General features: G+C 40.2%; 1 protein-coding gene across 7 annotated transcripts in view; it reads left to right on the top strand.

Moving 5' to 3' along the window:
* Positions 1-14,159, top strand: part of LOC138757224 (probable E3 ubiquitin-protein ligase HERC1) — a 309,739-nt gene that overhangs the window by 251,073 nt on the left and 44,507 nt on the right. For all 7 annotated transcript variants that reach the window (XM_069924220.1, XM_069924216.1, XM_069924219.1 and 4 more), the window contains exons 61-63: positions 2,836-3,009; positions 7,220-7,504; positions 12,438-12,503. In XM_069924220.1, the coding sequence (XP_069780321.1) occupies positions 2,836-3,009; positions 7,220-7,504; positions 12,438-12,503 (525 nt within the window). The remainder of the gene's footprint in view (positions 1-2,835; positions 3,010-7,219; positions 7,505-12,437; positions 12,504-14,159) is intronic.

Raw genomic sequence — 14,159 nt, 5'->3', positions numbered from 1 at the left:
AGAGGGGGCGTTTTGTTTTTTTGTAAATAAAATGTTTTTATATATATATTTAATATTGGAGAGTTTTTCTATGTATATTGAAAAAAAAATGAATAAAATGTTTTTTTTTAAAAGAAAATAACAGCAAGAGGTCATTCAGCCTTTGAACCTGCTTCACTATTCAATGCAATCATGGCTGATTAAACATCTTCAAGATTCTTTTATTGCCATGTAATAAAACAGAAATTTTAATTTTACATGAAATGTCCTTTAGTCCACAGTAAAGCACACAAAGATGTGCCATCAGCAGAAATTGACCAGCGCCCCTTATAGTTAAAGAAAGAGAAGCAAAAGAGAGTCCCGCCAGAATCACTGCGTCTTTGGATTCGCCTCCAGTGCTTCCGCAGCATCCGCACCCACAGACCTTCAGTCCAAACCATCAGCAACTTGAACTGCAGATCCAAATCTCTGACATGATCTGGAAACCCTCAGTGCCCTTGGCACCCTCTCACATCCTGGTTCCAACATCTGGTATACCTTATTCCCTTCAGCCAGTCTGCAACTTACTGTGAGTCCCTTGATCACAGTCACCAGCAGCTGGCAACCTGCTTAGGTTCCTTGCCTCGAGTTTCCAACAGCCTGTGTTATTCAGCCTCCAAGCCCCTTGTTGGCCCATCGCCTTGGCCACCATCCCATGGGTCATCTTCTCTGCTTCTCCTACTGAAATGGGGTTGTTCTTACCATTTTCCGGTGCCCTGGGCCAGTCCTCTTCTTCTCTGGAGTCTGCATCCCCTCACTGCTGCTGCCATACATAGGCACTGCCATCTTGGGCCCAGACTACATGGTCACAGGATTTTAAAGTAAACCACTGTCAGTTCCTTTAACAAGCCATTTAAAGCCTACATGGAGCCAATGGCAGATAGAATGGACCGATGGACCCTCCAGGGGAGCACTGCGTCCCCTCTCCCTGCTATCTATGGGTCCATACCACTGGCAGTTCTGCCATTGTAGCAGCTCTGGCAGCATTGCCAGTTTTCAGTACTCTGTTCCTGCTTTCTCTCCATACTGCTTATTCCCTATTGAATTTATCTAACAATCAGGCCTCAACAACTTTCTGTGGTAGGGAGTGCCACAAGTTCACAATGCTCTGAGTGAAAAGGTATCTATCTCTCAGGTCAACTCCTTAAGCACTCTGAAATGCAGTCTATCAGGCCTGGGGATTTATTGAGTTTCAACACTACCAATTTAGAAGTTTATAGCCGATAACAATTTCTGTTGATTCCTCCTCTGTGCTAGTCTCCTTGAGCCCCGAGTACTTAATGGAACGTTATGTGTATCTTCCGTAGTAAAGATAGAACCAAATGATTATTTAATTGGCCTGCCATTTCCTTGTTCCCCATTATGAATTCTGATTCTAACTGCAAGGGACCTACATTTGCTTACACTACTCTCTCATTTTACATAAGGTTTTGCTGAATCTGTAAGGTGAGCCATGCAGATCTGATCTTATTCGAGAAAAGGTGTACTCACATTGCAGGCAATGCAGAGGATGCCCACCAAGTTGATTCGAGAGATGAGGGAGCTAGCCTATGAACAGAGAATGAATTACCTGTGGCTATATTTGCTGGAATTCAGAAGAATGAGAGGGAGCTATTAATTTTGATGTTCACTTCAAGTTCTCCCTCGTAGTCTATTTTCCCTCTTTTAATTAAACCTTTTGATTTCCTCTGCTGAATTCTAAATTTCTCCCAGTCCTCAACTTTTCCACTTAAATTGTTGACAATCTTTAGAAGACATAAAACATTACATGAGAACACAAGAAATAAGAGCAGGAGGCCATCAGGCCAGCTCCTCCATTCAATAATACGTCTGATGCAGTCATGGGCTCAGCTCCACTTACCTGCTTTTTCTTAATTCCCTTCCTCGGCAAAAATCTGTCTATCTGTGTCTTAAATATATTTAATGATGCAGCCTGTACTGATTTCTTGGGCAGAGAATACTTCGGGAAAAGCGGTTCCTCATTTCCATCCTAAATCTATTCCCTCAAATCTTGAGGCAATGTTCTCTGGTTCTAGGCTCACCTACCAATGGAAGGAACTCTCTATCTTATTCATCCCTTTCTTAGTTTTATAAGTTTCAATAAGCTCCCTCTCATTCTTCTGAATTCCAGCAAATATAGCCGCAGGCAATTCATTCTCTGTTCATAGGCTAGCTCCCTCATCTCTCAAATCAACTTGGTGGGCATCCTCTGCACTGCCTCCAAAGTGAGTACACCTTTTCTCGAATAAGATCAGATCTGCATGGCTCACCAGGGTATCTTACAGTTTCAGCAAAACCTCATTGTTCTTAAATTCAACCCCTGGAGTAATGAATACCAACCTCTTAATTATCTGCAAACCATCTCTCTGCATATCATGCACAAACATTCCCAAGTCCCTTTGCATAATGACATGCTGCAATCTTTCACCAATTAAATAATAATCTGATCTTCTATTTTTCCTTCCAAAGTGGATGACCTCACATTTATGAGCATTGCATTCCACCAGTCAGACCTCCTCCCACCGACTATATTTCTCAGCAGTCTCTCTGCATCCTTTGCACACGTTGTTTTTCCACTGAATTTTATGTCATCTGCAAACTTAGGGATGCTTAACTCAGTCCCCACTTCCAAATCGTTAATGTATATCATTGAACAGTTGCAGCATAAATATCTTTGAGCACAAGAACGTCAAAACAAATTTGAAAACTTGTAAATTGAAAGTTAATATAGACATTGCATAAGTTGTAACAAATATTTGAAAAAAAAAACCTTCATCAGAGAATTGTACAAATTCTAAATGAATCCCTTTTTGATAGGATGTTCTCCTAATCAGATGTTCCCCAGAGTGGATTTCACAAAATCACATCTTGCCATCCTGTCGAATGGCTCTTCGAGCACAAGGAATTATCGGACTGAACAAAGCTCCATGCATGAAGGCTTTTATTGAAAGATTACCCTTGCTTCTGCACACACAGTATACATATGAAAAGGTAATACTTAATTTCAGTGTGTGTATATTCAAGGTTCCATTTATTGTCATTGTAAAAAAACAGTGTCCAATTACATGAAATTTCTTCTTGTCTTCTGCAAGGCAGACAGATTCACCACCGGCAGGAATTGCCTAAGTGCCTCTTACAGTCTTAATGTCAGAGAGAGAGAGAGAGAGAGAGAGAGAAGCAAAAGAGAGTCCCCCCCCCAGAGTTACTGAGTGTCCATAGATTCACCTCCAGCGCTTCCATAGCCCTCACAGCCACACAGAGTCCAGCCCAAATCATGGGCAACCCAAGCTCCAGATCTGAACCTCTGACACTTTCAGGGACCCTCCAGCAGCCTCGGCACCTCCTCGCATCCCTGTTCCGATACCTGGTACTCCTCCAGCCAGTTCAAACTAGTCTCCAGCAGTCTGCCACCCAGCTTGAGTCTCCCAACAGCAGTCTCCAACTGCCCATAGCTTCCATGGGTTGAGTCGCCAGCAGCCCACCACATGCATTTGTCCCTCAGCACAGACCCGCGGTTGCAGGATTTCAACTAAAACCCCTATCAGCTCACTGAACAGGCCATTCAAAGCCAATGGCAGTTGACTAAATGGCTGGACCCCATGGGAGAGCCACCATCTTCACATAGGAAAAAATTTAGCAGTAATTTTTTTCAGATATTGGCTGTGATTTAAGCATGATAACATCTGCATAATTATTTGTTCCTTTTGCCAAAGTGATTATTTTGACTTATTCCTGTGTTAGATTTCAACCACTTCTCTCTCTGAAATAGAGAAATGTTGGTAGAGAAACAGTTGCCATTTCAGGTCTCCTTTCATCAGAAAAGGGTCATCATGAATGTCTTCTTCATTTCACTAATTAATTCACAGCGAATGGGAATTCAAGATTCCTTTATTGTAATGTAATATTACGCGGAATTTGCTTTCGTCTGCCATAAGCCAGACTCACTATCGGCAAAAGTTGCCTGAAGAGCCTCCTATAGTCAGAGAAAGAGAAGCAAAAGAGAGTCTCCGAGTCTCTGTGGATTATATATATATTATACTGCAAGCTTTGAAAACCTTTCTCACTGTCGACAGCACCTCCAATCTGCATACTTACTATTCCAATTTACCATCATATCATCCAGATCATTAATATATATGACAAACAACAATGGACCCAGTACCGATCCCTGAGGCACTCCATTAGTCTCTAGCCTCCAATTGACAAACATTTTTCCACTACTCTTCTCTAGCATCTCCCATCCAACCATTGTTGAATCCATTTCACTACTTCTTAACTAAACTCTTATGCAGAACCTTGTCAAAGGCCTTACTAAAGTCCATATAAACAACATCCACAGCCTTCCCCTCGTCAACCTTCTTCGTAACTGCCTTGAAAAACTCTATAAGATTTGTGAAGCATGATCTATGAGGTACAAAGCTGTGTTGACTACTCCTAATCAATTCCTATCTTTTAAGAACATTCTCCATTAATTTACCCACCACTGACATCAGACTCAAAGGCCTATAATTATCAGGTTTACTTTTGGAGCCTTTCTTAAACAGCGGAACAACATGAGTTGTTAGCCTCCAATCCTTCGGCACCTCCCCCGTGCCAGTGACATTTTAAATATTTCTGACAGAGCTCCTACTATTTGTACACTAACCTCCTCAGGACCAAAGGAATATCTTGTCAGGACTTGGATGTTTATCCACCTTTATTCTCTTTGAAATAGCCAATTCTGCTTCCTCATTAATCTGTATATTGTCCATGACCTCACTACCAGATTTCCTTACTTCACCTGGTTCAATATTGCTTTCCTTAATAAATACTGAAGAAGAAAAAAATATATCATTTAAAATTGAGGTCATCGATGATAGATTTTTGAATAGTGGAGAAATTAAGGGTTATGGGGAACAGTGAAGTTGAGTCCAAGCCCAGTTCATTATTGAATGGCGGAATAGGCTTAATAGGCCAGATTACCTACTCTTATTTCTTATGTCCTTATGCTAAAGGCAGCAGTATGGTATTAAATGAGTACTTATTGATGAAAGAGGAAATGTTTGAGACATTGATTATGATGAATATTAATAACTTGGAATTAGACAAGTTGACTGACCCTGAAGTCGATGGGTCACCAGGATGGGGCAGGATACTACTGGAAATCCCGGATAAAATCACAGGGCCACTGACTGTAATCGTTCAAACCTTTTTGGCTGAAGGGGTTTGCCGGAGGAATGAAGAGTACCAATTGTTAATCCATTGCTCAAAAAATGATGCTCAGCAACGGCAGACGAGTCAGTTTAATCTTTGCAGTGGGAAAGCTTTGAGCAATATTCATCTATCATTGAATTAATTATCGCTGAGGATAATGGATTCATTAAAGCAAATCTTTATAAATTTGTTAAGGACAAATGGTATTTAACCAGTTTGTTTGTAATGAAATAAAGAGTACAAGGAGGTAATAAGGTGCCAAAGAGCATGCGGTGCAAAAAAGACTTTTTAGATAGTTTAGCTAAGAGTCATGGTAAATGGTTGCTTTTGGGATTAGTTGCATTCTCCAGGGTTGGTGTTGCAGCAATTAGCTTTTTATTTATCGACTTGGGGCTTGCAAGCCACAATTTCTACATTTGCAAATAGCATAAAATGCAACAGTATTATGAACTTCAATAGGGAGAATGATAGATTGTACCAAGATATAAGCAAGTTGGTGGGATGGGCAGACATCTGACAGAAAACTGCAAGGTGATGCATTTTGGTAGGAAGAATGAGGAGAGGTAATAAAAAGTAAAGCATATATTTATTTAAAGTTTCGGTCCATTTGGTTCATCGAAACTCGTACAACAATCCTATTAGTCTCATTCACCCTCTCGTTGTTTCACCATAAAATTACAATTTTTTTCTCTTTAAACATGCCCATTAACATCCTATTGATAGTTTTGCCACTAATCAGATTTCTGATTTATGATCAGAGTACATACATGACGTCAGATTCCTTTTTCCTGTGGGCACGGCAGAATTACCACTAATTGGTAGTGCGAAAATTAACTACACACAGCGTGACCATGTAAACAACCTACATAAAGCAGAAATGTCCAGCAGCCCACTAACCTAACGGCATATTTTTGGGATATAGGAAGAAACTTGTTATCCGACTATACCCAAGAACAGAGTTAAATCTACACCACTGTTCTCAATGGAGTGCAGAAGCAGAAGGACCCAGGTGTATGTGTGCATAAATCATTGAGAAAGGCAGGGCAGTTGAGAAAGGCAGATTGAGGACAGGTTAAGGCATAATTCTGAGATTTATTAAGAAAGGCATAGAATGTAAAAGCTGGGAAGTTGTGCTGAACATTTAAAGAACACTGTGTATAGTCACATTTAAAATGCTGGTAAAATTCTGAACATTTATTTTTCACCAATAGATTTATCTTGAATAGCAATGTCAAAAGTCAAGGGTAGCAGTTGGTTAATGCACTCAGGAGCTCAATACAGAAAATTGGCAAATTCTGAGTGGTACTTCCCATAAATGTGTGAACTCGTTTCAATTCCATGTAAGATGCGTTGGTTGATTTTTTTTTAAAGTTTCTTGATTATATGTACATTTAAGGTTATGACAAGTAGGATTCCCAATTAATGTGTAACCATTAGTCATTTTTAAATGTCTGTTGAGAGAGCTTCAACAGTTTGGTGAACATCAAGAAGTACAATTATGTTGCGCATTTGTTTAGTGTTCTTTTTTAAAAATTTCTGGACAGCACATTGTTTTTTTTAATTTGTGTTCCCCACCAGCAAAAAAAACTCCAAAGAAATCACTTTGGCACCATGCCTGGTCTATGATCTTTGCAATCCATATGACCAAAGTTAAATTACATGGATTAATTTTAATTCATGTCCTAGGTATTTTCACTGGATAGTTGAGTAGCAATTTTAGAGCTTTGTATTCAAAAATCTTGGGTCAAATAGTTCATTACCTTATAAAATGACAGATCAGATTTTTTTGTAATCCATTGGCAGCAATGAATTTCAATGGAATTTTCTGATATACATGAACATTATTCCCAGTTTACTGCAAAGCAAAACAAAACAAGGTGTGCCCACATAACTCTTGTATGAAGCAGTGACTGCAATTATATTTTTTAATGCCAAGAAAATTAAACTACAGAAGACATATAGTCAATGCACAAATAAGATTCATGTGTTTTGAAATTTTACTTTTCAGCCGCACGTGATCTATGGAAATCAACTGGTGCACAGCATCTTCCTGCAAAGTTTGTGCTCGCTGACAGTCAGTTTTGGTTTAGACCAGTTCCTTTCCAGAACAACTAATCCACCTCATCATAAAATTAGTACCCCTGAACCTGTTTCTCCTGAATGGACCTGGCTGGCAACCTTTTCTGCTACAATCAAGAGTGCCGAAGCACTGGTAAAAGGAACTGCCTTCCCAGAATCCTTTAATGTTCCAGACCTCGGACAGGTTTCAGGCTCAGAATTCAGCAAAGCACTGGTAGGATATTAATAAAGACTTTTACAAGTTCGCTCCATGAATTAATATTTAATTTCTTTAAACCCCGCTCAAAAAAATTACGATGAGGAGTGATATTTTTCATCTATCCTTAACCCTTTGGATTCTTGCCACTTTTAACCTTTCATAATATATTACTCCAGACTGGGTTCATGGGTAAACCAGTATGAACACCAATATGAACCAGGTGGTGGTTGAGTATAAAAGCAAGGAAAAACATGTCCCAGAAAACGAGGCCATAGAGCATATGTGCTTGTTGGTAGTCCCTGAAAACCAGGTCATGGAGTATATGCGCTTGATGGTAGTCTCTGAAAATAGGGACATAGAGTCCAAAGGGTTAATTATTAATTGGAAATTGCTATGTAGTCAATTTAATTTTGAAGTTATCTGTGTGCTTTTTTTTTACGATGTTAATTGTTGGAGTTAAGGATTTTTTTTTGTTAGTGTTAGCATTTCTTATCCATCCCTGGCTTCTCTGTGAAGGTGATGTTTATATGGCTTAATGTTCAAATGACAGGAAAGTACAACTACATCTATTCAGCTCAGGAAATAGAGAAATGAATAATTTGCACATCTGTAGTGCTAAATCTAGTTTAATAAGTTTCCTTCCTGTGAATAAAGAAACAAAAATTGTATTATAAAATCTGTAACATCTTCAGAATCTGTTCATGGACAGCTAATTAGTATTGAAATCATTGCTGTATGTGTAGGCATAAATACTGTAAGTTTAAATATCAAAAATTCCAAAATACTAATAAGAATAATTAACATATCCTGGAACTGTTTCTTGAGAGATGCATATTGTCTTAAATTAATTTCTTTATTCCAAGAAACACTCTTTTGGAATTGCATTTTTACCTGGAGAGCAAATGAGGAAGTTTAAGTGTTTCATCAGTTTTGCACTTACTGCAGGTTTGTTGGTGTACTCACATCTTGGAGTTGGGCTAAAACTCACTGCCCTGTGATTCAGTGATGCCACTGAAGCAAACTTGTATATATATATTTTTTATATACATGTTTGTGGTAGTTCATACAGTTTGGAAATAACGTTTACTTAAGGATCAATTAATTGAAGTACAATATCAAGTACTATTAAAATGGGACCAAATTCTTTCCTTTATAGTCCAAGGCTTGCAGGAAAGTCTGGCTCACACATTCAACCAGGTTGATTAGTTACCTCAACACAGACCAACATTCATCCAGAGTTTGTACAGCAGTTCCTCTGGTTCATTGCTTTGGCAGGCTGAATAACTAGTTAATGCTCTTATAATTACACTCTCAGGCTATGAAAGTACAATCAGAACCTGCAATTATACTACACTATTCCTCCAAAACAAGTATCAAAAGATATATCAATTTGGCTGAATTGGAGTTGTATTGTGATTTATAATCCTGCTGTTGCATTTGTTGGATTTCCTCTCAACAAATGTTTTTAACGTGAGGAATATAGAGGCTGCAGTCTCTGCTCACTCAACAATAAAGACTCTACACTAAATTTTTAAAGCAATCAGGTCACTGAGAGACTATCAATACACTCTTTATATATGGTTAGTCACTAGAGTTGAGTCAAGGTCATTTTGCTACATAAAGATATCATACAAATTCAAGTTCCTGTGATACTCCATACAGTTCTAACAGCTAGATTGTGATTACATTTATCCTTCAAAGCATCTTCAAAAGAGTGTGTGATTGCTGCGCTTTCTCATTGCTGTCTGTGATTCTGCCGATGACTGTAGTGTAATCGACAAATTTGTAGATGCCATTTGAATTATGCCTAGCCACACAGACATGCATGTAGAGAGAGTAGAGCAGTGAGCTAAGCACGCAACCTTGAGGTGCGCCTGTGTTGATTATCAGTGAGGAGGATATGTTGTTTCCAATTCACACTGACTGGTCTTCCAAAGTCAAGGATCCAGTCAAGGTGCAGAAGCCTCAGTTTTGGATCAGTACTGATGGGATGATGGGGTTGAAAGCTGAGCTTTAATCAATGAAAAGCAGCATGTTGTTATCCCAATGATCCAGGATTGAGTGGAGAGCCCGTGAAATGGCATTTGATGGGAGTGATTGTGACAGTAAGCGAATGACAGTGGGTCCAAATCTTTACTTCTGTAGGAGTTAATTCTGGCCATGACTAACCTCTCAAAGCATTTCATCGTAGTAGGTGTGAGGGCTACTGGGTGATTGTCATTGAGGCAGCTCCCTCTTCTCTTCTTGGGCACCAGGATGATTGATGCCCTTTTGAAGCAGGTGGAACCTTAGACTGCAGCAATGAGAGATTAAGGATGTTGGTGAACACTCTGGCTAATTGGTTGGCACAGATTTTCGGTTCCCTGCCAGGTATGCTGTCAGGGCCTGATGCCTTGCGAGGGTTTACCCTCATGAAGGATGTCCTTATGTTAGCCTCAGAAACAGATATCACAGGGTTGTCAGCTTCTGCAAGGATTCTCAATGGTACCATTGAATTCTCCTTTACAAAGTGAGCATAAAAGGTGTTCAGCTCATCAGATAGTGAAGCATCACAGCTATTTATGATGTTAGGGTTTGCCTTGTAGGATGCTATGCCCTGTAAGCCCTGCCATAGCTAGCAAGTATCTGACTCTTTTTCCAGCTTTTCTAGGAATTTCCTCTTTGCTGCTAAGATAGCCTTCCGTAGATGGCACCTAGACTTGCTGTAGAGATCTGGATCACCAGGTTTAAACGCCATTGACCTCACCCTCAGCAGGTTGTAAATCCTTTGATTCATCCATGGCTTTTGGTTAGGATACTTATGGTATGTACACAAGGGCACACATTCATTCACAAAGTGTCTGATAAAGTTGGTAACAGCTGTGGAATATCCATTCAAGTTTGAAGCTGAGTCCTTGTATATGGTACAGTCCACCGATTCAAAGGAGTCCAGCAGGTGTTCCTCCCCCTTCCTCAACATTAATTTCACTGGTGCTAAATCGTCAGTCTCTGCTTGTACGTCAAGAGTAGAAGTACGGCCAGGTGATCAGACTTGCCGAAGAACAGATATGGGATGACTTGGTAAGCATTCTTGATGGTGGTGTAGCAGTGGTTCAGTATGTTGGCTCCTCTGGTTGCACAGGTAATACGTTGATGATAGCTTGTCAGAGAATTCTTTAAGTTGACCTGGTTGAAGTCCCCTACAATAATCAGGAAGCCATCAGAATGTGCTGTCTCATGGCTGGTGATTCTAGTGCTCAGCCCCTCCAGTGCCAACCTAATGTTAGCCTAGGTTAGAATGTAAACAACGACCAGAATGATGGCAGAGATCCCCCTCGGTAGATCGAATGGTTGACACTTGATTGCCAGATGTTTCAGGTTGGGGGAGCAGGACTGGGACATAACTGTCATGTTTGTGTACCGATGAAACAAATGTCGCTGCCTCTGCCTTTATCTGATGCTGGTGTCCATTCCCACAGTGGAAGGAGAAGCCCTCGGACTGTAGTGCTGAGTCCGAAATGCTATTGTTCAGCCATGTCTCAGTGAAGCACATCACAGAGCAATCCATGATGTCCCTGTACTGCTGAAATCTGGCTCTGAATTCATCCAGTTTATTTTCTAAAAATGGTGCATTGGCCAGGAAGATAGTAGGGAGTGAAGGCTTCAGGGCCTGGTATCTTAACCTTTACCCCCGCCCCCCCCCCCCCCCCCCCCCACCATGTCTGTCAGTACTTGGTCTGAGGTTTTGTGGGCCAAAGCTCTTCATGTTCAAATCCCAGTATTTTTTTAAATGATGAAGTATTATGCCTCTTCAACATTTCAAGCAGATACCTCCACATTCCTGCCATCCTCTGAATGAGGCAAAAATCTTCATTTTTCCTCAAATACTCTACTAATTAATTTACCTTTCTGCCTTTTTTTTGACCCCTCTGTTAAGGTAAATATTTCATTCGCATTTTCAGCTAGTTGAGTGGTGTCACAACAACAATCTTGCCTTCAACATTAGCAAAACCAAGGAAGGGGAAATCAGGAGAACACAAAGCAGTCTTCATCAAAGGGTCAGCAGTGAAAACTGTTTAAAAAAAAAACTTCATATTCCTGGATGTCAACACCTCTGAAGGTCTATACTGGGGCCATCACCTCAATGCAAAGATGAAGGGTCACCAGCAGCTATACTTCGTGAGGAATTTATGAAGATTGGGTATATCACCAAAAACTCTTGCAAATTTCTTCAGAACATTCTGCAGAGCAAATATCTGGAGAGCATTCTGACTGGTTGCATCACTGACTGGTATGGTGGTCCAATGCACAGGACTGGAAGAGGCCACATGGAGTTGTGAACACTACCAGTGCCCTCATGGGCATTAGTCAACTTCATGAAGGACATCTACAAGAGGCAGTGTCTCAAGAAAGCCGCCTCTATCATCAAGGACTCTCAGCACCCAGACCATCAGGAAGGAGGTACAGGAGCCTGAAGATGAACACCCAATGGTACAAAAACTGTTTCTTCCCCTCTGCCATCAGAATTCTGAATGGACAATGAAACCACAGACACAACCTCACTTTTTCATGAATTAACTTATTTTTAAAATGTCATTTATAGCAATTTTTGCAACCGTGATGTGGCTGCTGCAAAGCAACAAATTTTGTGACGCATGTTCACGACAATAAATTCTGATTCTGGCATGTGGAATTAGGCTGAGTAGCTTTTTATTGACTGCCATGATCATGATGTGCTGGATGGCTGTTTTCTGTGTCCTAAATTGTCTATAGTCCATAATGGGTTGTTTTAAGGAAGTAAAATGTCATGTTTTTCTTTAAATCTGAGGATAATAACTGAAACTTTTGAGCTATAAAATTAAACAAAAATAATGATGGTTAATGGTGTAATCATACAAATATTTGATATTGTTTGAGGGATATCCCTTTCCGAATTAAAATTATATAAACAATTATTTTTATTTAACAGGAGAACAATAAATGGAGTTACTTAATGGATGAGCAACTTATGAACTGGGCCACGTCGAAACCAGAGGTAAAATATCAGAATCTTTGCTTTGAAAATTATTTTCCTAATTTTGCATTATTCAGGATAGCTGGTCACATGAAACATTATATACCCTGCATCTAATATTGTTATCTGGAAATCTCTACTTGGCTTCAAAGAACCTCCGTACCAACCTTTAAAAAGTAAAACTCAGGAAATGCTGAAAATGCTCAGCATCTGTGAAGAAAGTTGATGTTTCAGCTCAAAGGATGAGTATTTACCCATGTACTCCACGCTAATTGTCTCAAATAAGACTGCCTGTTTGGCAGAGTTTCTATCTCTTCAATGCTGTTATGTTAAAGGTGTCAAAATGAGCACGAGTCTGCCTATTTTAATTAAAACAGGACACTTGTACACAGAGATTCTAAATAGATTGTCTTCCATTTTTGTGCCTGAAAGTTAAGAGGATAACCATGGTAATGTTTGTCGTATGTATATGAACAATGTATACATACTCTGAAATTTTAACTTCCTGCAGCAAATGATTCATTTTTCTTTAAAAATAAAGCACCATTAAATTACCCTAGTCGGGAAATATTGGAGTAGCTTATGGTTGGGGTTAGGATGATAACGGGAGATTCAAGAATGATTCCTCATACTCCAGGTTCCTGTTAATTGACTTTATCTCAACATTTAATACGATAATTTCCCCGGAGACTGGTGGAGAAGCTGACACCCCCCTCTACATTTGTATACTGGACTTCGTAACAGAGTCTGTCCGGGTCAGTAGCAGAATGTTGAGCACTCTCGCACCTCAGGGCTGTGTGCTCAGCCCACTCCTGTTCATGCTACTGACCCACGGCGGCATCGCAAGATTCAGCTCCAACAGAGTCATCGTTTGCAGATGATACAGCAGTAGCTGACCTCATCAGCAACAAAGATAAGTCGCACAACAGAGAAGATGTGGAAAATCTCGTGAAAAAGTGTGAGAGTATCAATCTGACTCTCAAGGTGGACAAGACAGAGGAGATGATTGTGGTCTTCAGTAGGACCAGGAATGACCATCCTCCACTACACATCAACAACACTGTAGTAGAGAGAGTGGAGAGCACCAAGTTCCTTGGAGTTCACGTAACTAGTGATCTACCATAGACACTTAACATCTCCTCACTTTCAGAAAGGTGTAATAGCAACTGCACTTTCTGAGAAGATTGAAGTGGGCAAGGCTACCAGCCACCATTATGTCAACCTAGCGAGAGTGTCCTGGCTGGCTGCTTCACCGTGTGATACAGTTGCTCCAGAGAACCTGATTGAAGGTCAATCCACAGGACCATAAGAGTGGCAGAGAGGATCACTGGATTCTCCCTCCCCCAAATCAACATGATCTACTGGGATTGTTGTCTGAAGAAACCACACAAAATCATTGAGAATCCCTTCCACCCTGAATACAGCATCTTTCAGCTGCTCTTGTCAGAAAAGAGATACAGGAGTATCAGAGCCAGCGCCACCAGGCTGAGGAATAGTTTCTTCCCACAGCAGTGAGAATATTGAACAACCAAAGGAACCGCTCACACTAACCATCGAAGGCTCTCATATGGACAAAACAATACTTATTTATTTATAGAGATAAAATACTTGTCCTTCATACAGTATGGATTGTTTGTCTGTATGTCTGCTTGTGTGCCTACATGTTTTGTACCGAGG

Source organism: Narcine bancroftii, chromosome 3 (assembly GCF_036971445.1).
Source record: "Narcine bancroftii isolate sNarBan1 chromosome 3, sNarBan1.hap1, whole genome shotgun sequence".
Taxonomy (NCBI): Eukaryota; Metazoa; Chordata; class Chondrichthyes; order Torpediniformes; family Narcinidae; genus Narcine; species Narcine bancroftii.
The sequence above is the reverse complement of the archived record's forward strand: the minus strand, read 5'-3'. Positions and strand labels throughout refer to the sequence as shown.